General features: G+C 35.3%; 1 protein-coding gene across 1 annotated transcript; it reads left to right on the top strand.

Annotated features, from left to right (window-relative positions):
• Nucleotides 1–2,473: 2,473 nt before the first annotated feature.
• LOC129238299 (probable serine/threonine-protein kinase DDB_G0282963) lies at nt 2,474–22,022 on the top strand. The gene is made up of 4 exons (XM_054873342.1): nt 2,474–2,639; nt 12,155–13,640; nt 21,632–21,846; nt 21,906–22,022. Exons 2-4 carry the CDS (start codon nt 13,211–13,213, stop codon nt 22,020–22,022), a joined length of 762 nt encoding a protein of 253 aa, XP_054729317.1. The 5' UTR covers nt 2,474–2,639; nt 12,155–13,210.
• Nucleotides 22,023–25,291: the final 3,269 nt, after the last annotated feature.

Here is a 25,291-nt window from a genome sequence, read left to right as displayed (position 1 = left end):
GGCAGAAATACACTCGGTGTTTTGCCATTGCCTGCTGAGGGGTGAGCGCTATTAGAAAAACAGTTTTCCTTAATTTTGGTGTTTTCACCGAGATTCGAACTGACGTTCTCTCTGTGAATTCTGAATAGTAGTCACGCACCAACCCATTCGGCTACGGCGTTTGTTTAATTTTACTGATGCAAAAATGAGGGAAAATATTTGAATAAAGTTTGCTTACTGTTTACACATTTTCCAAAGGTGACGGAGAACCAAAAAGAAAGTCGATTTTCAAACAAATACGAGTGCATATGTGTAATTGTGTTAGAGTTTCGGTCACGCCCCAGCAAAATCTGCGTGCATATGTGTTTGTAACATTCAAAAAAATGTAATTGTGTTAGAGTTTCGGTCACGCAGGTTTTGCTGGGGACGCTCATAATAGCAACCGCGTGTGTATTTTTATATTCGTAAATATTTTCATTTTTAAATATTTACCGCAATTATGCCGAAAAATAATGCAGAAAAGTGTCGTGAATATCGACAGAAAAAAAAATTAATAAATAGCAACACGGAATTCATTCACGAAAATTTAATAAAGTATACACCAGAAGTATCGCGGATACTTAGAAAAGATTACGATAAAGTTCCAATGATTTTAAGTGGCGATTTTAACGTAAATTTTGCATTGGACACAGCGGTTCCTTCAATTGACTTTCTCAATACAACATTCAATTTAAAAATGTGTAACAATCGCACTGAATCAACAACACGATCAAAAACAACATTTGACGCGGTATTTCAAAGATATGTTGACAACATCGAAACCAAAGCATTTGTATCATATTTTATATTAGCTATCATAAGCCACTCGTATCATTTGTTGAAATTGAAAACATTGAGGATGAATAATAATAAAATGAAGAAAACAAAATATGAACTTTATAGCAATATTAATATATAATGAATCTATAATTATCCCGCCCCTAATGCTGCTTTCGTCTCATTCTCTCTCAGTTTGTTTTACGGAAGGTTTCACTTCTATCGTGTCTAACCGTTAGACTGGTATTTTTTTTTTTTTTTACATCTAAATAAGACAGTTATTCGAGATTCTCGAACAACTGTTTGCCCAATGTTGGCATTCTCTCCTTCCATAGGACAGGGCATTCACAAAGGAAATGGAAAATCGCTTCCTTTTTCTCCGGTTATTTACAACTGTGACAGTGTGTGTTGTGAGGGATGGCCACAACTTGGGCTGCTTGTTCTTCGATAGACCAAAAGCCAGTTATGACTGCCGTGCGTCTGCAAGAATTCCTTATTTCTTATTTATCACTGTTGATGTTTGTTTAAGATTGTAGGTGGGCCATAACGTTCTGCTAACGTCTGATCCCTCCATCTACGATCCGTAATTCGTAAGTACTTTGCAGAAATTGTATTCTTGACTGCATTCAGTGATGAGAATACCGATTATGCCAGATCGTTATTCATGGCAGATCCCGCTATTGCCAGTTCATCTACTTTTTCATTACCTTCAATGTTCCGATGCCCCGGGACCCAGATTAAGTTAACGTTATAGTTTTCTCTTAAGGTGGTAAGGCTATTCCTCTTTTGTTCGACCCGTTTAGAGCTTCTCTATTCATTTTTGATGGCGATAGGCTTCGCAAAATTCAAATATCTTCACGAAATTTATATAATGTTTAGTTTTCTTTTAACAAAAAAATTATTAAAAAATATTTATAATGAACTACTAAATATTTTTTTACTTCCGTGCAAATTTTTAAGTATTCCTTTAAAATTTGTATACAATTTTGACTCTTCTCCATTTGTTTTTTATTCGTTGTCGCTCTCGTGTGATGTTGAATTGCGCAATCTTTACTTTTATCTCTGGAATCTACAACTGGAATAATTTTCAGCCTAAAATCTCGGTTTTTTTTTTGTTTCAGTGTAATGAAAATTGTGATGCCCTTATTGAAACCGTGTTCCACGCAAATATCAACGAATTTGAATTTGATTCAAAAAAGTATTATTGGCCACTACCTTTTTTCTCATATCACGTACGCTAAACTTACCCACAATTTCCTACTAGTACTTTGCACTACACACGGCAACACCACACACAACTTGTTCGCATGGAATTCTCCAGTGAACACAACTTGTTCGTTTCAGTCGTGGAACGTGTGCTGCCACATGCTACTTCATGAGTTTGGCTGTGAAATGTAAAAGGAACTGGTAAACCACAAAATATTATAAATACTAATAGAAAATACACAATTTCTTTAAATTTCTTTTCCAACTCTAACTGGGCACATATCACCCATATTTTCGTTTATTATTATTTTTTTTTATCTACAAACGCAAACACAAAGCCAGCGTTTGGCTAGAAATAACAACTGTCTGTTATCTGGCAACTTCTTTCCAACCTATTTAATCTTGCCGGCTTGCAACCACAACGCACTTTTGTACTTCTATACGCTTTTGTATTCAATTCGAATAGAGAGCTTGAAGTAAACGAATCAAATTTTCGCGTACGGTTGGGCGCGAATTACCGAAATATAAACATAAACGGTGTGCGTGAGTGAGTGTTTGTATACGTGTGTAGCCCAGCAATTGAGCGGTCGCAAATGCAACAATAAAATGCAAAGCAAATATAGCAAAAAAATAATAATGTAAGAAAAATGCAATCAAGTTGAATTTCTTATTGTTTATCGAATTGCTTGTGAAATATTTGCCGCAATTTAATTTTTGGTGTGATTGTGTTTTCGAAACGCTTTTGAGAAACAACAGCGCATTTGCTAATTCAATCGGAATGGCAAGGGAAGTGTAAATCGGTACGCTGTAAAGGTACACACCAGGTTCGAGTACAAAAAGTGCAAGTGTGCGGTGTGCGGCAAAGTGAAACGCTAGAAAGAAAGAATTTGAATTGAAAAAGCAGCGGAAAGTGCAAAGGAAGCGTCGAAAAACTGATTGCTGTGCGTGTACGTGTGTGAGCTCAGTAGCAACAGGAGGAGCCCTACAGGGCATAAACAAAATATCAAACGTTAAGTGTTGAAGTTGTACCATTGGAAAGGCGAAAAGCAAACAGTAAAGCAGTTGCTCCTGGTGACAAACATCAAGTTCAATGTAATTACGATACGAAGAGTTTGTTTTTTTTATTTTTCTACACATTTTTACGTGCACTTTATATGAAATTCAAATATGCCGTAAACGCAAAGCAATAGATCAAGAAAGAAAGAAATTGTTCAGTGTGCAGCAATATATTTCCTATGTGCATATCTACAGTTAACAGCAAAATAACTTCGTTTGTTTTCATTTTATTGCACTACATTCCTTGACTCCACTGCATCGATATTCCACCGCAATCCTTTATAATTCTCCTTTCAACCACACAACACACGATTATGTACAACAATTTTTGCATTTCCTACCAATTCGCGTTTTCCTTATGCAGTTTTATGTTAAAAAATCCAGTTTCATTTATTGTGTTTTTTGTGCGTTTATTTTTGCTATTAATGTACATATGTGGCTATGAGTTAGTGCCTTTTTTTTATCGCCGAATGTCATGGAATTGCGCTCAGTGCACAACATTCCGCCACACTTCCTCCATCCTTATCGCACGCGCAATTTAAGAATTCATGCACGATCATCTATGCTACTGTCGTACTTTTCGCGCTGGTGTTCGGTTTGAGAGCGGTTTTTGATTGCATACATATATACACATACGTATATAAAGAGAGCACGGGGGAAATGGCATAGAAATATCGTGAGTTGGAATTTTTTCGCCTTCTAACTGCTGATCATCAAGTTATTTGTTGTATGCTCGTCTATCGTTTGCTTGGTTGGTTGGTTGGTTGTTTGGTCGGTCGATTGGAAGTTAAAAGATCGGTTCGAAAGCGATTGTTTGCATTTACTGTCAGATATATTGTTATTGTTATTATTGAGTTGTGTATTCTTGAACTACACCGGTTTGTGTTGGCTCAATCCAATTTACGGTCTTTGTTATTCTGTTTTAACAGTGGGCTTAACATTTAGGGCTTGTGATCTGCATGGCCTGACGGCACATGCGATTGTGCAAATCGATTTCTAACTCGTCGTTTATGCCCAATTAACATTTGAGTTTGCATTTACAGCGAAGTTAATTTGAGAATTAATTGCGTTTCACAACTCGAATCTTGATTCTCGATAGCAACTACAAAAAACACTAAAATTAATTTTTTTATTTTATTTTGGAAACCAACCAAATTTAAGAAAATGTAGTTCTCAACTTGAACTCAAAATTTTTTCCGGTTATTTAGAATATTCGATAACAAATTGCCTGCAGTTTTCTTTAAATCCGCATTACAGTAAAAAAATTCCAGATTGAAGTTAAAAATGGAGTAAAATTTTATTATTTTGTGAAGGCTTGTAGCGTTTGAATATGAGTTAAAATTATGGTATTTTTGGCGGCCTTTTTTTAATGTACAAAGTGTGATGGCTGATAATTTCTTTTTTGTTTTTGCAAAAAAGTCTTTCGAATACGTAGGTAATCAAATTTTAAATACCTTAAAAAATATAAAAATATATAATTGGCACGTACACTATTGTTAGGTGTTTGGCCGAGCTGCTCCTTCTAATTTGCTGCTCGGGTGCCAAAATTGGTAAAATATAGGCAGAACCAAGGCGCATTCATTAAAGGTGGTGACACTAGACCAACAACAATGTTTCGTACGTTTGATGGTCAAAGCAAAGTATTGATAAAGTAGAAAACAAAGAATGAATTCGCCTTGTTTCATTTTGGGCTGACAGCCACATGGAGACGGCGAAAGAAAAAAAAACAATCAGCTGATTTAACGATACCAATTTTAATAGATTCGCCTTGATCAGAATGGTATGCGGACGATATCGCAGTAATGGCAAGGAACAATAGGTATCCCTTTGAAACCTTTTGCAACATTGAAAGTTGGGCAAAAGCAGTAGGCCTTAGAATAAATGAAGGCAAAACTCAATATGTGAAGATCTCGTGCAGCGAAGAGAAAAAATTTGAATACCTTTGATGTAGTTCAACACATCAAATATTTGGGAGTGTTAATAAAAAATACCAGCAGTAGTCACAATGCAATACAAGACAGAATATTGATAGCAAACAAAGCATATTACGCCCACACAAAATCGCTGAAGTCTAAACTACAGGGTGGCTGATGAAAGCCGCTACCAAAAAAAAATTGAATAACTTTTTTTCTTTTTAAGTTATCTGTTCCATTTTTGTTTTAATTTGCAGATTGATCTTTAAAATTTATTAAAATGGATAACTGAGACACGCAAACAAGAATTTGGATAGTCCGCCGCTATCACGCACTGGAGTCCGTAGTTTTGGTACAGAGAGAGTACAGGCGGATGTTTGGCGGCGATCCCCCGAGCAGATGGACCATAATGAGACTGGTGAATAATTTTGCTGAGCAAGGAACAGTCGCAAGAAGGCCTTATCATCGAAACCCACCAGTTCGGACGGAGGAAACGATCGCTGCTGTAGCTGCAGCTATACAAAGCAATCCAAGGGTTTCAACAAGAAGCTTATCTACTCAACGTGGTGTCAGCCGACAGTCTTTGCAAACAATAATGCAAAAAGATTTAGACTTATTTCCCTACAAAATTCAAATGGTTAACAAACTGAATGCAGCAGACTTGCCGATTCGCTTGGAATTTTGCCAGAAGATCCTGCAAATGGTGGAAGAAGACCAAAACATGTTAAACTGCCTTTTCATGTCTGATGAGGCCCATTTCGATTTAAACGGCAATGTGAACAAACAAAATTTCTTTCTTCTGACTTTTTCTTGTGGGGTTTATGTAAACAAGAAGTTTATAAAACAAAGCCAACAAATTTGGATAAACTAAAACAATCCATTCGGGCAACAATTGCGGCTATTCCTGTCGCAACTCTCAAAGCAGCAATGAACAACTTTTTACTCAGATGCCGCACTTGTGTCAACGAGCATGGGGGGCATTTAAATTCAATTATTCTTAAAACTAGTTAAGCTACATTTAATAAAATTTAATAACCTTCAACTTGAAAAAAAAAAATGAATTCCATACACTAAAAAAAAAGTTATTTGAGTTTCTTAATGTAGCAAAATTCATCAGCCACCCTGTACTAACACGTGAAAGTAAACTCCGCCTCCACCTGTTAATAATAATATTGCCGGTGCTGTCGTACGGCTACGAGTGCTGGACAATGACAAGCAAAGACGAAAGAAGCTCAAGAGTGTTCGAGCAAAAAGTGCTTCGAAGGGAGTTTGGTCACATAGAACGATTGCAACGATGGAACGTATCGAATATGTTACAACGATGAGTTGTTGAACTTATGCCGGAGAGAAGATGCCGTGAAACACATTAAATACCAAAGGCTTCGATGGTTAGTACACACTGGGCGTATGGAAGACAGCCGCCCTCAAAAATCATTTTTAACAACAAATTCCCTAACAACCCGTGCCCGATGACGTCGAAGGTTAACCACCTGGCTTGAACAAGTCATAGTCGACCTGGAAAAGCTACGAGTTAGGAGCTGAAAGTCTATTGTGCTATGAACCGTGTAGATTGGAAGAGAATAGTTAAGAATAGAAGAATAGTTACCCATCGACACCTCTGGAATATTCATATTGCGACCAAAATGCATCGACTGGAACCCATACTGACCAGTTTTAAATAGTTTTGGCACCCTTGCCGTGAACTATATAATAAAATTAATTTAAAAAAATATGCCGATGGATTGTTTTGTTGTAATTAGCATTTAGTACCAAACTCATGTTAAATGAAATAATGAATTGCTTATGGTTGTTTTTTTTTGTAATTAAGTGTTTGCTCTTTATATACAATATTTTTATATAAAAAATATTATCCGATTTCATTTTCTAATATTTTATATAAAATATGCACGTATCAGTGGCCGATAGCAATTACTAAGTAGAAAATAATCCTCATGAGCCCAACGTTAGCTACGCCAACCACGGAATTTCTGTCCAAAACTTTGTGTCACTTAAATTTTTTAGTGTTAATTTTAACCCTAATCCGATGTCGTTCCACTTGGCACCTTAATCCCATGTCGATGGGTCCGTGGGTGGTTACTAAAAAACGCCAACAGAAAACTAATATAGAACAAGTTCATAAGCGATCTTCTAAGCTTTAACTAAACATATCCGAAGAGATTTTTTTTAAATTTTTTATTTTAATAGTATGTTGTCATTTGTATGAAACATGCACCATACAGTGGTTTCATAAAAAACGGGTCAGGCACGAATGACCATCGACATGGGCTTAGGGTTAAATGCAATTAACAGTTGCGTATATGATTTCTTTTTGTGGGCACTTATATATTATCAAAAAATAAATTAACACCCGTGGGTGTAAATGCCATTTTGCTTCACTGCACAGAACCTACGTTGTCTGCCATTTCGCTGAGCCAGTCGCCTAAAATTGTTCGAGTAACTTTTTTTCGGGTTCGGTGGATGTGAAAATTTGTATTTAAGCCAAAAGATATTCCACAGAAGGCTCAAAGCTAACTGAACTAGAATTGAAAGAATTTAAAAAGTATTCTTACATTTCGCGTTGCGTAATTTACGCTTTTTGGATCCTACCCCACATATGAAGCCCGATGCTTATTGACCAACTTAAAATCATTTCAAAGCAGGAGAAAAATTCTGTCTTTATCTTTCATTTTTTACTTAATCCGTGAAGCTGTTGACTATCCGGTGCTTTTTGAGAGGATTTTCTTTAATATTCCGGCTCCAGATTTTCTTTAATAATCAGAGCTCTGCGTAGATCGGAGTTCTTCTATGTTGGTCTATCAAAATCCCTTTATGCTCAGAATGCTCCTGTTACTAGAACTTTAATTGAGTTCAATAAAATCTCTAAATTTGTTGAGACAGATGTTTCATTTTCAAAAGATCACCTATTAAAATCTTTGAATATTTATTCTAAATAGTTTAATTCTACTTTTTTTTATTATTGCTTATTAACCTTAAAATATGTCCACTTGGCCTGTAAGAATCTATTACATTCATTGGCTTAATGCATAAACAAATAAATTTTCTCTTAAGCCGCATAAGGCATATTCATCGTTTAACATCACTTCTGGATGACTTGGGTAATTTTACAAAGTTAATCTCAGAAATGTTTCCTCGTACTTTACAGAAATATTGTAGTCTGGACCTCACATTTGCGCCTTTTTATATTCTTGTATTCATAACAATGCTGTCAAGATGAAAAATATTATTAATCTCAGTCGCATGTTTGATAACGTTTCAAAAATAAAATTAAAATAAAATACTACATACCAAGTAGAGAACCATGACCTACATATTTGACTGCCATCTGAGACTAATTGAATTTGGGTTTTTTGTTTGCGATGTTAACTTAAGAATTGTAAATTTCCCAAAGGTTTCAGATCTTATCGAAGATTATCATCATCATCATAGCGTCACAGTTCTGGGTGAATAATTGCTTCCATTACAATTCGTCTCCACGTCACTCGGTGATCAACTTTTCGTTTGATACCAGATATGCCCATAGCTCCAATGTCGCCTTCAAAGTCATCTCTCCCTCGTTTTCTCGACTTTTCTTCTGTCGCCTTTGAAGATTTTCAAAGTTTATGTTTGATGTCAAATTGAGATCTATAAATTTCGCCAAGGAACTTTGTCAAAAGCATTGTTGAGCAACATTAACACGGTTTTTCTGATATCTGATTTTAAATTTGGTAATCTTATAGTTACCAGACAAATAAAAAGGGTCTTTCAAAAGTTATGCCTAGATGTGAGTGGTGAATAATATCTATACGGACGGTAGCTGTTTTTTTTCATCTTTGACATTTCTCAGGTAGACATATGCACAGTTTTATACGATAGAACAAGGGCTTGAAATTATTGAAACTTTTTATGAAGATTGTCGATCTTTAAGCACAAACTATCGTCCCAATGAGTCGACAATTCAAAGGTTAATGAAAATGCTAAGAAACTTGTTGTGTCGAGTATAGAAAAAGGGCTGCCTGACCTGACCAGTCTGTTGAGAATATTGCAGCTGTAGCGCAAAGTGCTGCCATACAACCTGCAATATCGATATCTTGACGTTCTCAACAATCAGACACTCCTTGACTTTTTGGTGGATTTTAACTTTAGACGTCATGGTGGACATTTAAATGCTCACTGTTTTCACATATAATTAACTGTTACGAGTCTAAGAACACTAAGAATCTACTCACATTAAGTGGGAAGGATCTAAGAATCATTGTGGGTGTCCTATCTAGGCAGCTTGGAGAAGCTGTCAGGTTATTGAAGAGGAAGAGACAGTCGAACACCGTCTATGCAGGGGCATGGCTCTGTGTTGAAGACGGTTTAGATTGCTCGCTTTTCTGGACAACATTGCACATGTTACGGACCTCAAACTAGCTAGTATAGCCAGCTTACTAAAGGCCACTCATTGGTTTAGAGAGTGCCAAGTAGACTAAGGAGAGGATAGTTCCGCTGGTATCTCAAAAAGTCTCTAACTAGCTTAGGCGTGTCGAGGGACAGCCACTTCTCCTAATCTAAACTAACTGTTCAGATCCGAATTTTGAATAAAAATAGTTGAACCTGAAAGAATCATAATTTTTATTTGTCTTATTCTAAAATAACATATAGGCTCATCTTTTACAAAAAACCTTTTATATACCGATTTCTGAAAGGCTTTTGACAAGATCTCTCTTTTAATCCTAATAAATAAATTTGAGTAATTGAGCTCGCATTCGGCTTTTTTGTCTGGCTAAACACATTTTCATTCTGATAGAATTTTGTTTGTTTAAATAGAAAATTGTAAATCCTGCTCCTTTATGGCAACGCCAGATGTACCACCTCGAGGTTGCATCCTTAGCCCACTTTTGCTTGCTCCTCTTTTTATGATGATGAGCTCAAACTCCTTCGTAGGATTAATGTCTTATCAGATGACACCCTTCTCCAGCGCGACTTGAATAATCTTGTCAATTGGTGTCATACCAATAAGCTTTCCTTAAATGTTAAAAATGCATTCATATGCCTTTCTCCAAATCTTCTAATGTTCTTATCTCTAAGTACAAAATCTCAATTCTAATTAAAAAATCTCAAGCAGACGCTTGACATCTGTTAACAAATTTGTTGATTTAGGTGTTGTTTTTGATTTGAATTTTTCAGTGGTTGATTACATCTGTTATGTGCTTCCAAAACCCTCCAGTAATCTGCCTTTCCTACGTAGATATGTATAGACTTCCAGGATCCCTACACCATTAATCCATTGTATATCGCTTTAAGTCGCTCACAACTTGAGTATGCTTCTTTCACATGGAACCCCATTTACAGCTATCGTAAAAATGCAAAAAAAAATCTTTCGTTTTGGTTTAAGTTTACTTAATTTAGCTCATCCTTGCCATCTTACTATCTCTTCTCTCCCATGCCACCTTATAAGGCTTATCAACGCACGAACTCTTGAAACCAGAGAAGTTTATAGAAGACTTCTTCGGTTGTTTACGTTTGCCGTTGATTTCATAGTTGGTTTTTGGATAATTCAGATCTTTTTGAAGTTTTAAGAACTTGAGAACTTAAAATGACAATACAAAATAGAAATATTGTTGGAATAATTTTTTTTATTATATAATATGTAGTCTGGTATAGGTATAATTTCATGGCATTTCGTTTTTCAATATGATATCCGGCGGCTACGAGTTACATGGTCCATTCGAGCAGTCCAGTTTTTGACCACTTTTTCCAATAAATATGAGTAATATACGAATAATAAATCTAAATGAGCCGAATAAGCAGAAATGCGACGCAAACGATGGTCATTTGGCTTGAATTCTTGCACGAGCTGTATGTTTTAGGCAAGTAAGCAAAGATCCTGACGTAAAATGTTCTACGTAGTAGAAGAACAAAGGCCAACAAGTTGGGAACGCCGAAGAATCAACATTCCGCCATCTTCTTCAACTCCTACTCTATGAACTGCGCGAACAGATTTGTTTTTTTTTTTGTCAAAGTAAATTTCCACAATTTGGAAGCGTTGTTCTTGATTCATGATGACTTGCTAAACCTTCCTGAACAGAGATGTTAGCACAGTTTCCCATTCTCAGCTGTTAAATAATAGTTTTCATGCAGCTAAGAAAACAATCGAGATAACCATTGTGCTCACAAAATCCTTATCGCTACACCGATTGGATCAATGTGAAGGAAATAAAATCGAAATCGAATATGTGTTTGCTTCTTCTTCAGCCCGCCTTAGATCTTGCCGAATCACTCCAGCTATTTTAAAACTTTCAAAGGACTGGCATAAGTTAGTTTTATGTACCTCATAAATTTTGTGTGCCTGTGTAGTATAATTAATTTGTTGAAAGTGCCGTTTCTCTATGAGGTTTCGTTAAGAGCTAACATCATCGTCTGACGAGTTCGGCGCCTGAGAATAGGGCGGCATATAATAACAAATTTTAAATAAGGACTCTTTCACTGCTCATCTAAAATTGTATCTCGCTAATACCTCGCTCAAAATTCCACTGCAATCTGCATAAATTTGTCTTATTTATCATATTTGGCTTTTTTCTGAATTTAGTAATCTTCACTCACCTGGAGCCTTCTTAGCTTTTGCCCATTGTAAAGGCTCGAACAAATCAAACAGCTTTTGTTGCAGTTCTGCGCTAACATGCAATCATACAGGGCTATCTGTTAACAGCGCGCTGTTAATGGCTGCAGCAGCTACTGCTACTGTTGGCAACAGCAGGAATGTCTGATTTATATTATCGTTGATCGAGGACTTGAACATTTTTTCACAGAGAAGGTTGATGCAACAGCATCGCCAAAGCCGTGCGAATCCAGTTCGAAGGTTGGCTGTGAAATATGTATGTATGTGCGTACATATTTCTGTCTGCAAGGATTGTGAAACAGTAAAAATTAATCGCCAAAAGTTGGGACGGGGAAGCTAAGTGCCAGAAAGTGTGAAAAATTTACAAAATCAATAATCAAATAAACAGTTTTTAAAATGGAATAGAAGTAAATAAATATATTTGGTGCGAAAAAGTATTGAACATTTTCCAGCGAATTGCTGACAGTGAAATTGAAAACAAGTTTCGGTCGTTTCTTTCCTTCTTGCCACGCTGCTATTGTATTACTGCATCCTTGCAAGTACTTTGTGTTAATTTTTCGTTTATTTTTTATTTTATTTGCAGCTCAAATTGGAAAAATTGCATTCTTTGTTCAATTGGCGCATACCTTTATGTTTTTAAGGGAAAAAGTCTAAACGATTTGCCAAAAAAAGATAAAAATTTACGCAAGCAGAGTGTAAGTGATGAGGGAAAAATTTTTTTAAAATAAAACGAGTGATGAAACGAAATGCCAAAACAAGTTGAGAAAATTGAAGAATTTCAGTGCGGCTGCGCGACGACGAGAACGAAGCGCGCGCGTAACAGAGACGAAACGAGTATGAAGACGAAGTGAACGGCGCGAGAGTACGAGTGATCGAGCGCGAACGAGCAACAGCGAGATAATTGCACTTGGTTGAGCAGCGAGAGCAGCAACGCGGCAAAGTTTTGTCTGCGTATGTGTTTGCGTGTGTATGTGTGTGTATGTTGAGAAGAAGGTGCAGCGACAGTTGCCCCAACAGCAGTAATAGCGCCAACAACAAATGCATAATAAGTAAGCAGAGCAAACAATAACAATTGGCGAGTTCGATGCAAAGGAATTCAAACGAAAAGCAAAAACAAAGAAAAAAAAATAAAAAAATACAAAATTCAAATAAAAAAGTGAGAGGTAACGAAGAAACACTAATAAAGACAGGAATTTTTGTGCGTGAAAAGCGAAAAAGTGTACGAAACAAGGCGTATAATGTAGCGAAAAAGTGCGTTTGTGATTTTATGGAACAAAGATAAGTCTCGTCACTCAAGTGTCAAAAGCAGAAAAGCAAGCGAAAATATACATATGTAAATGTTTGCGGAGAAAATAAACTTCTCATTAATTTGTTGTATTGGTTTTTTTTTTGAAAATTTAATTTTAATTGCTTATGTGCGCTAACTTTTTTTATTTTCGCATTATTATTATAATTTTTGTTGCTCAATGAATTTTCGCCACACAAAGTGTAATTAAGTAAAATTTTTTTTGATTTGTTGCCAAACAAGCAGAGCAAAAAATGAAATAATTAACAGTTTTTGTTTTTATTTACAAATTAAATCACATCAATTTCAATCAAATAAATCACATTCTTTCAATTTCAATCCCTTTTGGAAATTATGAAGAATAATCAAACGAAAACCTCAAACAACAATAACACCAATAACACTAATAACAACAACAACAGCAACAGTAAAAATTTAAATTACTTAAATAACATCAATAAAAAATTCAATAACACCAACAAAGTGAACAAAGCCACTCAATCGACCACAAGCAACAATACTAACAACAATAAGAACACTTATCATATAAATAATAAGAACAAGAAAAACAACAATAAGCGCACACTACGATTGGGTCGCAATAAAATGGGCGGCCGCAAGGATGTGCGTCGCGGCCTCGAGCCACTGGAATTCGAGGAATGCATTGTCGATAGTCCAGAATTTCGTGATAATTTGAATCGGCACGAAAAGGAACTGGATCACACTAGTCATCAAATCAAGCGTATCATCAAGGAGGTGAAAGATTTGATGAGCGCCGCTAAAGGTGAGTCGAGAAAGAAAGAAAAAAAATAAAAAAAAAATGCAAATGCACTTAGACAGTTGAAAATATAAACTGTACATTGTGGTAACGAATATTAATTGTATGTTTGTTTAAAGAGCTCAAGATTGCAAAGGAGGAAAAGTTTGGGACAAAGTGATCGCTGTGTACTGGGGAAAAATGACGCAGCAAATTAAATTTCAAAAATTACAAGCAAAACTGAGAATTCCTGTTTTATTAAAAAGTAAATTTTAAAATACATATACATATATGTATATATAATAAATATAATATTATATAAATCAAGAAATGCATACTTTTTAAAAGAAAAATTTTAAAAATTATTTGGACGCTATGACTTAGTAGTGTTAGGGTTAAAGTCACAAATATAGCTAGTGCATTAAACTGGATCTAGAAATTCATAATTAAAAAAAATATATACATATATGTGTATGATATATAAAAATTTCCAAATTATTTTGAGGGTTTTGAGTTGGTAGCCTCAGGGTTAAAGTATAAAAATAACTGGTATGCTACTTAATTTGGAAATGCATAGTTTAAAAAAAATTACATGGATCTATGAGCTCGTAGTTTTAAAGTTAAATTGAAAAAAAAGCTTGTTTACTAGACTAAAACTGGAAATTCATAATTTTGGAAAAACATTTTTTTTAAATTATGTTAAAGCCATCCGTTAGTAGTCTTATGGTTAAAATAAAAAAATTAACTAGTTTACTAAACTAATTCTGGCAATAATAATTTTGAATGGAAAGTATTAATAAAGAATTTTAAAATTAATCTTGAGCTCATAGTTAGTAATGCCAGGGTTAAAGTATACAAAATAGCTAGGTTACTCACCGTAATTTGGCAGTCCATAAAAAGAATTTTTTTTTTAATTTCCAAAATTAAAATATAAAAATTAGCTAGTTACTAAACTAAATTTGGCAATGCAAAATTTTTAAAACAAAATATTCAAAAAATTTTCCAAAATTACTTTGAGGCTAGGGATAGCAGTCTTAGGGTCAAAGCATAAAAATTAGCTAGTTTACTAAACTAAATCTGGGAAGGCATAATTTAAAATAAAATTTTTTTTTTTAATTTCCAAAACTACTTTTGGGATATGAGTTAGTAGCCTTTGGGTTAAAATATAAAAATTAGCTAGTTTACTTAACTAAATCTGGAAAATATTAATAAACAATTTCCAAAATTAGTTTGAGGCTAGTTGAGTTAGTTGACCAAAATTAATTTGAAAATGCGTAATTAAAAAAAAAATAGAATAAAATAAAAAATACATTGTTAAGAATTTTCTGCAAAAATCTTGTCCTACACACTAAGATAATCAAATTAACTCTAGAAGGGAAGCCAGCCTCCTGATGATTTAAAGAGCCTATAGTTTCTCCCATTTCGTTCTATAAAAAAACTATGTTTGTCCGCTTGAAAACCCCTTTATGTCAGTATATGAGATAAAGTGATTCGTGTAAATGTGGAATAGTACAGTGGCAGAATTCCTTATGAAGCTGCGAAGATATGAGCTATTCATATAAGATGTGGGCGTGGTTGTTGTCTGAATTCATCATTAAATTTGATATGGAATGTCAGTCTAAATGGGAGCGGGACCGCCATAATTTGCAAACTATTTGACGAATCGATTTTAACAAACTGTATTGTATGGGCCTCTAACATTTTTAATACGCAATATATGCAATAAAATGTATAGTCATTAGCTATAGCCATATAGCCATTAGCTATAATGGTTGCACATCTTTGAACCATACTTTATGTTCATTTCTGCGCGCGTGTGGGAGTATCGGCCCTAAATCAGCCCAATTTGCATTGATAACTGTTCGAGCGTCCATATTTGTTTTCCTTTGAGTTTATGCTCAACTATTGCCCAAACATTTTCACTCGAGTTGGCATCAGGCGACTGTGAAGTCCAATCCAACATATCAATACCATTTTGGTGTTTCCACTCTATACACCTTCAGCTTCGATACTGGAATTGTCTTCTTCTAAAATTCAAGGTTGGGTAGTTCTTCCAAATATCTTCAAAGCTAATGGCAATGAGACTTTTTGGTTTTTTATCAAAATCCAATTTTAGCAGAACACCAATATGGTTGCAATGAATGGGTCCAGATAAAACGGGCATTTTTGGGTAATACAATTTTTTTGTCAGAAAGAAAAAAAACGATCGATCAAAGCCTGGGCTTTTATGTATTGAAACAGGAACCAAAATTTTCAAGAATATTCCTTTACTATTTTAGTTATTCAGCAATCTTGGCTACGTATTCAAAAAGTGACTTTTTAAGAAATATACAAATATTATACGCTCTTGTCCCCTGTTATATCGTTATGCTCCGTTCTTTAAGGGTGTATTTCTCAATTCATTTTGAGCGGAAGAACTTGACGACAGATTGGACGTACGTTTAGAAGTTTATACTTTAAGAAAATGTAAAAAAAGTAGATATTTTGCCAGTTACAACTAGACATAATCTCTTAAGATGTTGTTTTAACAGCACACACATTCTCCATAATTGTTTTGGGAAATACTGCTGGAGTGACAGTCTGTGGCCAGACCGGATATAAATTCGGGTCGTTTCTGTAGCGTGAAATCGATCGTCGCGGAAAACACTTCTTAAGATCGTATCTTACGAGGGGTTCAGTAGATTTTCTCTTCTAGTTATTGAATTAAAAATTCTTGTCGGTTTTTTGAAAATTACTGTTAGCTTATTGCCGATTTTGTGCTTTTCAAATTACCTTTACTACATATATAGCAAGAGTGAGATGAGCAACAACTTTTATTCAAGAAACTTCGCAGCAATTGAAACTTATTAAAATAAGATGCTGGGTCAGCTGCACGGACGGACATACACACCACGATTCGTCTCACTATTTTCAATTCATTCTGATGATGTAAACAAAACCATTATAATGTAGCGCGTGTCAAAAGAGATGCACATAAAAATTAAAAATTTCCCACATGTTATAAAGAAAACAGAATTACTTGAAGATCGTGCAATTCTGGAAAATCATTAAGTTTAATTTAATCACTACCCTACGTAGTTTCAAAGCTATTGCGCTTTCGCCTTAAGTTATATTAAAATATCTCACACTTTGGTTGGCTGCAATTTGAATTGTGTGGCAAATTTTTTTCAATTTTTCCCCCTTTAATTTTCTCTTTTATGCGCCTTAATGAAATGTAAAATAACTTTATTTGCCTTAACCACAAAAACTATAGTAACAACAACAGTAAAATAATAAATAAATCATAATAAAAGGCGAGTAGAAAAATAGCACTTTTGCTTTAGTCACAAGCCGACAAATATGTATCTAAAGAAATTTGCAAAATATTGAATTACAAAATCTTGCATAGCAATGCAATTGCAACAACAATAAGCACAACAAAAACAGCAGCAGCAGTAGCACAGCATATATGCATAACAACAATTATTATAACAGCAACTGCAACATGCAAGCGGAGAGTGAAAAATAGTAGCAGGAGCAGCAGTAGTACGAGTAGCACAGCAACAAATAGCAGTCGACGTCATTCAAATGCAACGCTGTTTTTGCAGTGTACAGTGCAGTGGCGGCAAATTATGAATAGTAAGAAAAAATATTGTATGTTCTTGAAAACAAAGTTTATAAAAAAAATTAATGAAGCAATACAAATATTATCCGGACTTTTTTGACAGTGAATGTCACAAAAAATCGTACAGAATTTTTTTTATTAATTTCAACTCTATCTGTGTGCAATGTGCAGTATCATTTAATTATGAAAAAAAGTTGAAACATTTAATTAAAAAAAAAGTTGAAAAGAAAAATAGGCAACAAATTTATTAAAATAATTAAATGAAATTATTTTTTCACAGTGACTGTAATTATAATTCATACAAAGGGTTTTGCAAAATTTGCTATGCCTACTTTTTTTGTTAATTTACTATTAAAATGCAATAAATTATGAGTAGTGAGAAAAAATATAAATTTTTAAAAAACAAAATTACAAAAAATATTTATTATATTGTAATATGTTTTTCACGGTGACTGTCATTTAAGACCGTACGTTTTTTGAAAAATTTGCTATGCCTACTTTTTTTGATAATTCTCTTAAAATGCAATGAATTATGAACAATGAGAAAAAATACAATATTTAAAAAAAAGGTAAAAATATTAATGGGCAAAAAATTAAATAACAATAATAAATTAAAAATATTAATAGGACTATGAATAAGTTCGTGCGGTTTTTTTTCGAAATTTGAAACTTTATTGACGTAAAATGGTTACAAATTTAATATTCAAAGTATTGTCCATCGCTTACTACTCCTTTTTCCCATCTTTCTGGCAATTCACGGATTCCCTTTGTGAAAAATTCGGTCGGTTTTGCCGCAATCCACGAATCGATCCATTTTTTGACTTCATCGTAATTACGGAAGTGTTGGTCAGCCAGGCCATGTTGCATCGATCGGAAGAGATAGTAATCGGATGGCGCAAGGTCTGGACTATACGGCGGGTGGGGTAGGACATCCCATTTGAGCGTTTCTAAGTATGTTTTGACCACTTGTGCAACATGTGGCCGAGCATTGTCATGTTGCAAAATAACTTTGTCGTGTCTATCGGCGTATTGCGGCCGTTTTTCTCGCAGTGCTCGGCTCAAACGCATCAATTGTCGTCGGTAGACATCCCCCGTAATCGTTTCATTCGGTTTCAGTAGCTCATAATACACAACACCCAGCTGGTCCCACCAGATACACAGCATAACCTTCAGGCCATGAATATTCTGCGCCGACGTCGATGTTGAAGCATGGCCAGGGTATCCATACGTTGCCCGACGTTTTGGATTGTCGTAATGGACCCACTTTTCATCGCCAGTCACAATTCGATGCAAAAAACCCTTTCTTTTGTGCCGTTGAAGCAGTTGTTCGCATGCCATAAAACGGCGTTCAACGTCTCTTGGCTTCAATTCATACGGCACCCAATGGCCTACCTTTCGGATCATTCCCATGGCTTTTAAACGTTTGGAAATGGTTGATTGATCAACTCCCAAAGTTTTTGCAACCTCTTCTTGCGTTTGGGCCGGATCTTGATCGAGCAATTCCTCCAATTCGGTATCCATGAACTTTGGCGGCGCACCCTCGCGTTCTTCGTCTTCCAAGCCAAAATCACCACTTTTAAAGCGTGCAAACCACTTCTGGCACGTTCGCTCAGCTAGAGCATGCTCACCATAAACTTCCACCAAGATACGATGACTTTCGGGTGCTTTTTTCTTCATATTAAAATAATGAAGAAGAATTCCCCGCAAAAACACATTATTTGGCACGAAATTCGACATTTTCAAGTGTGGTAAAAATATTGTTGTTTACGCTTCAAATAAAAAACTTATACTGACGTTTGTGCCTTACGACAGTAGCTCTCCAATGAATGTTTGGAAATGTGGATCGATGGAATAATAATCAAGTTACGCCATCTGTTGTAAAACCGCACGAACTTATTCATAGTCCTATTAATAATTTTTTCACAGTGACTGTCATTAAAAATCGTACAACGATTTTTGCAAAATTTGCTATGTTTACGTGTTTTTTTATTTGTTATTAAATGCAACTTTGTTTTTACAATGTACAGTGTAGTTTCATTGAATTATGAACACCAACTGAGTTGGAAAAAAAACAAATGGACAAAAATTTATTATAATAATTTTTTACAGTGAGTGTCATTAAAAATCACACAACAATTTTTGCAACATTTGCCTGTTTTTGTTAATTTGCTATTGAAATGCAACTCTGTTTTTAGAATATACAGTGCAGTTGCATTTAAATATGAATGGTATGGAAAATAAAATATGTCATTAAAAACTAAGTCAAAAACATATAATGGACTAAAAATGTATTATTTTTTTTACAGTGAGTGTCATTAAAAATCGTACAATGAATTTTTCAAAATTTACTATTTTTGTTAATTTGTTATTAAAATGCAACCCTGTTTTTACAATGTACACTTCAGTGTCATTAAATTATAAACACTAAGAAAAATATTGTATGTTCTTAAATACAAAGTTTTAAGAAAGAGAATGAACAAAAAATGTATATTGAAACTCGTACTGTGTTTTTGTTGTTGTAGAAATAGAGCCCGCACTTGTTCTCCTGATTGTTTTTGCAGTGAGTGTCATTAAAAATCGTACTAAACGTTTTTGTAAACTTTTCCGCTTTTCTTTGTTAATTTATTACTCAAATAAAATGCGTTTTTTTCAATGTACAGTGCATTCTAAAAATTATCATATGCACTTAAAAAAAATTAATGGGCAAAAACTGTATTATAATAATTTTTTTTCACAGTGGGTGCCAAAAAATTGTGTTGCACTAAATGAATTAGTCCATTTTATTGGTTATGAGGAGAATAAGTGCTACTCCATACAAAGAGAAGCATCCCCAAGTCATTACATTGCCGCCACTGTGCTTTAGCTTTTTTATTTTTTTGGTTTTTTCTGTAAACCGCGGTGAGAACTCTGGTCCTTTAGGATCTTTGAATGAATGACAAATGAAATTTTGTTCCATCGCTCCAAAGTATGTTACATAATTTTTTCATACTTGTGCTCTTGAGCAAAATTTTCCCCTTCCTTCCTTAAATTTGCTTGTTTCAACAGAGGAATTTTTCGTGCTATTCTGCCTGATAGTTCCATGTTGTACAATCGACAGCATACATTTCACGCTGATACTGCTGATTGATTTCAGCTGCAACAACTGAATTATGTATCAGTAGAGCAACTCGTTTTCTTTTTGCCATTTCATCGTTCTGTAGATTTTTTGGGCTTAAGTGCATTTAAACCATATTTTTCAACCGTGCAAGTAACACAGCGATCAATTTATACGACTCTTTTTGTTTTCGAAGATTGACAACAAGCCTCCGCTCCTCAACTGTGCAATGCTGGTCACCACCCAATGATAAATAAAGACAGCGTACCTATTTTAATGACAATATGTGTTTATGGCTTTTCCGTATAAAAAATCGGCAAAATTTGTTATGAGTGGAAATTGCTCAAGATAAGCAGAGAAAAGCCATCTAAACTGTTAACGGTAACAGCTGCTGCAAAACTTGTACTCTGCATGCTTTAGTCCAAAAAACAACAAACTTTTTACAACCAGTGTATATTAGAACTCAAAAATATCCATCAATATTTGTGGAGGATTTTAAAATAACAAAAATTCTTAGAAAAGTATTCAAACATTCACTGAAAAACAAAAACTTTAAATTTATCTGAGAAAATCCTTTGCTGTTTGGTTTTTGTTGTATTACTTCAAAAGTTCAAAGGAAGTTTTCTCCTACACCTTTTTTTAAATTGTTCAATAGATGTAATTTATGTTGAAGAATAAAATTTTATTTAAAGAAAAAAAATTATGTTGTTGTTGTAGCAGCATTAACATTCCCCATGCATGAACGGGGAATGCTGCTGAAGTGCCAGTCCTTGGGCGGATATAAATCGGGGTCCGACAACGTAGAGATGACTGTCGAGGAAACGAAAAAAAAAAAATTTACATACGGGGAATGCTGCTGGAGTGACAGTCCTTGGCCGGATATATAATAATTCCGGGTCGTTTCGGTAACGTAGAACCGACTGTCGTGGAAACGAAAAAAAATTTTTTCGAAGAGTTTGGTTCAGACAATTATTTTTATCCGAATATTTTATATAATTCTGTGAAAAACCGGATTATATTATTGACTGACAACTATTTTGAATCTTTGCTGTATCAAATATAATCAAACATTTTGGTTTAAATTCTGTTCCGATCTACAAAAATTGTAAACCTTTTCTGTTTTTATTGTAAAAAAAAAACAGTGTTCATAATTCCATGGCACTCTACTGTAGCAGCTGTTGCTGCCACTCTTGTTGTTGCTCTTATTCCATATTTACCATTGTAGTTGCAATGGCCAGCGATCTTTCTTTTTCCTTCGCTTTGCTGGTTTTCTTTTAATTTCCTATTTTTTAAACAAAATTGTGCTTGTCTTGTCGCTAGCGAAGCTCAGACTGTTTGAATTTGCGTGTCAAGCGCTTGCAGAAACAGCAGTAGCTACAACAACAACAAAAACTGCATCAGCTCCAACAGCGCTGTTTGCACCAGGTAGGCAAAGAGGGCCTGTGGCAAAGCATACGAATTGCAAGCAACAACATTGCCGCACAATGGAAAACAACAACAATAATTACACAGAACACCAGCAACACATGGCGTTTGTATGTCATTGTATTCATAGTTGTTTGCTTTTCTGTGTTTGTTTGTTTGCCTTACAAAGGTAACAACGCGCTGCCCGTACCGGCCTGCCTCTGTATGTCTGTCTGCCCGACTGCAACAAGTGGTTGGCATTGACGGTACATCGTCATCGCTGCTGCTGCAGTTTTTTATAAAGTAAAATAATAAGCAGCAGTGACAACAAGAACAACAAGCACAGCTGCAGCAGTATTTCCACACACGAGCGCCGTGTGTCGCCTTGGTGTTGTGACTCTGCGCGCGACTAGTGAAAATCATCGTGGCACTGTCGTTGGTCACACCCGTGCCAAACTACTCGAGTCCGCGGACTCCGCACAGCCTCCTATCCTTTGTGTTATTTTATACAGACTGCGCATGCGTGCCAGCCAAGTAGGGGGTTTTCTTTGAACTTACACAATTTGTTGACTGAATATGGTCATCATCAATAAAGAGCTCGCCTCGAGTATCTGTATTTATAGTATTCTGATCTCTCAGTGCTGTCGGAGCGCATTATTTGGTTAAAAAATAAAAGCGGGTTGTTGTTGTAGCAGTTCATCCGACCCAGCCGACACGGTGTAATCACCGATCGTCATTGTTTAACTCATCCGATGTCAGACCCAGGCAACATGCAGTTTCGACGGGTTGAGTCCAGAGGATGACGGGTGTTAGGTGAGTGGGTTAAAGAGGGCATAGGAATAGGTGGTTAGTGCCATGCGAGGTATCTTCACATGCCGGACATTATGGAGTATGTCGGGGTCGATTTGGATAAGTAGATATCCAATATCCAGCTCGTAATTCAGCCAATATTACGCGGGTCTTACGAGACAGCTAAAGCTGTTCTTCTGCAATGGATGATGGGTGGACTGCAAAGATGCCATTCGGGGGTCGGGAGCTTAGGAAGGTGGTAAGAGACTCGCGATGTCGCTTAATGTCTGTGCACTGAATCTCGTCAGTATAGACGAAGAGATGTATAGGGGACTCGTCTGGGAGGTGGTTCTTGCTGGTTCCTGCAGGGGAGAATCCTGCGGTAATAACCCAACATGGTTCAGAGGGTTCAGGGTGAATCAGCACTTTTTCAGTTAGAGCATGTCTCTATCGAGTGTAATGGACCGCTGCGATCGAATGCTCATCTTCAGCAAGAGGTATTCCCAGTAAAAATAATTCCGGGACTCGACGACTCAATTCGATTCTGCAATGATAGATCTATACTAGAGACCTGAGTTGGTGTGAAGCAGAATGAGCATATTTTAGGGCAAACTAGCAATACAAGAAGCTGTTCACACTCACAGCATATGACTAATTTTTGACAAAACAACTAAGATTTACTTTAAGACTTTAACAGCCAAGCTGCCCTTGAATCCGCGATAAAGTCGACAACAGTAGTGAATTAACGCTGATCCGAATATCCGAACACTTATGGGGAATGTTTATTCTATTACAGCAACAATAGCACATCATTTTTCTTCAAACACATTCTCCTTCCCACAAGGATGATAAATTGCCAGGTTTGGTCAATCTCTTGTGGTGAAAAACAAAATTGAGCGAGCAACTTCGGCTTCCACGTCACCGGGTATTGGGGTATAATAGAATTCCGCCCGTTCATTTCACAAGTTTTCCTCCGCTCGTCCAATCAGACGTTGTTCAGACGGTAACGAAGTAACATTAGCTGGGATTGTGTTAAGTTTTTTCGTGTATTACCACACAATCTTGTTTTTTCGTAAACAAACCGCTGTTATGGCCTCGGTGACGTCAGCACATCAGTTGATTTTTTCAAACTTGCTTTTTAACAGTCTGATCTTGGCCTCACCTTCTGAATTATTTTCACCAAGGTTTTGCAAGAAAAATATTCTCTTTACTACCTATTTTAAGTAGAGACCAAAATAGAAGTGGGACTTAATTTCGGTTGCCAAAATTATAGAAAATATACAAAATCGCTGACCGAAGTCCAGAAGTCCTTAAAAAAAACAGGATGTACTAAAAAATGTAGCATAAATTAGGCAGAAGAAGAGGGTGAGTTATTTTGAAGATATTTTAGAAGGAGCTGTGATTTCTATGTTTCTTATTAGGAGTAATTTTCTTTGAGTCTTTTCTATTCTATATTAAGAAAATTCAACTCTTCAAAATAAATTTATGTTTCTTTCCTTTACCCTCACCACTTCATCACCCACTATTTGCACTAAAGTCAAAATGTTAAATTTTAGAGATATTTTAGAGGTGGCTGAGATTCCTAACTTTCCCAAAGGGAACATATTTCCTTGTACAATTTTGTTTTTAAAAAATTTTTGTTTTTAAAAAATTCAACTCTCTAAAATAAAATTATGTTTCTTCCCGCCCATCCTCACCATTGCACCACCACCGTCATCTGCAGTGAAGTCGAAATGTTTTCACACTAGTTACCGCTTTCAAGCGTCCTGATTCATTGCCGATTGTTTTGAGTTTCGTTTACCATGCGCGCAAGTTGTTACCCATAGCAATGTTATTATACCGGCTGTGGTTGCCGATAGTTCTCGTCGTTGTTACGCAGAGCCCATTTGTTGAATACCTACTTTTTTGTGTGCTTGTGTATGCACGTGTTGCGTTGGAGTTGGTGGTTGTGGATTTTTCATGTTCTCCACAGCTGTTTTTCAAACACCGCAAAACAATCAGCGGACAACGCATTGTTTACTGACGTTGACTTTGATGGTGACGTTGACGCTGCTGCAGTCAAGCCTGCCACACAACGTTGCAAACAAAACTACAACAATTACAAAAAAGCGCTAAGTACAATGTAATGACACTACCAGCATTGTTGCCATGGCAGCAGTCACAGGTGCAGTTATGGGCAGAGAAAAAGCACACTTTGCAAATATAAGCCCAACTTAAGGGGTTGGGCTACTGCTGCGATGGAGAAAATATTTTGGGACTGTTTTATGGGGACAAATCGCGGGAAAATTAAAAAAGAATTAAAATAATTATAGAATACATTGAGAAAAATATAGAATATATTAAAAAATATATGTAATATATAAGAATAAAATAAAGAATATATAAAAAAAAAATATAGAATATATTTAAAAATCCATGCAATATGTAATTGAGGTTATGTACAATCCGGGACTCATATTTTGAGATTTTTTTGTGGGGGACAAATCGTGCGAAAATTAAAAAAAATTAAATAATTATAGAATATATTGAAAAAAATATATATAGAATATATAAAAAAAAAATTATAGAATATATTAAAAAAAAACATAAAATATGTATATTAAACAAAATAAACATTGAATAATTAAATATTTTTTTTTTTATTTAAAATTGGAAAAGTAATGAATTACAATCACACTGATTTTAAAGCATTAACGGCTAGCCCATCAGCTTTGTTGACAATCATGCAAAATATAATTGAGGTTATGCTCTTAAAATTTCAAGTCAATCCGATAAGTTTGAGTTATA

This window comes from Anastrepha obliqua, chromosome 2 (genome assembly GCF_027943255.1).
Source record: "Anastrepha obliqua isolate idAnaObli1 chromosome 2, idAnaObli1_1.0, whole genome shotgun sequence".
NCBI classification, from domain to species: Eukaryota; Metazoa; Arthropoda; class Insecta; order Diptera; family Tephritidae; genus Anastrepha; species Anastrepha obliqua.
Note: the sequence above shows the minus strand (reverse complement) of the source record. Positions and strands in the feature narration are given on the sequence as shown.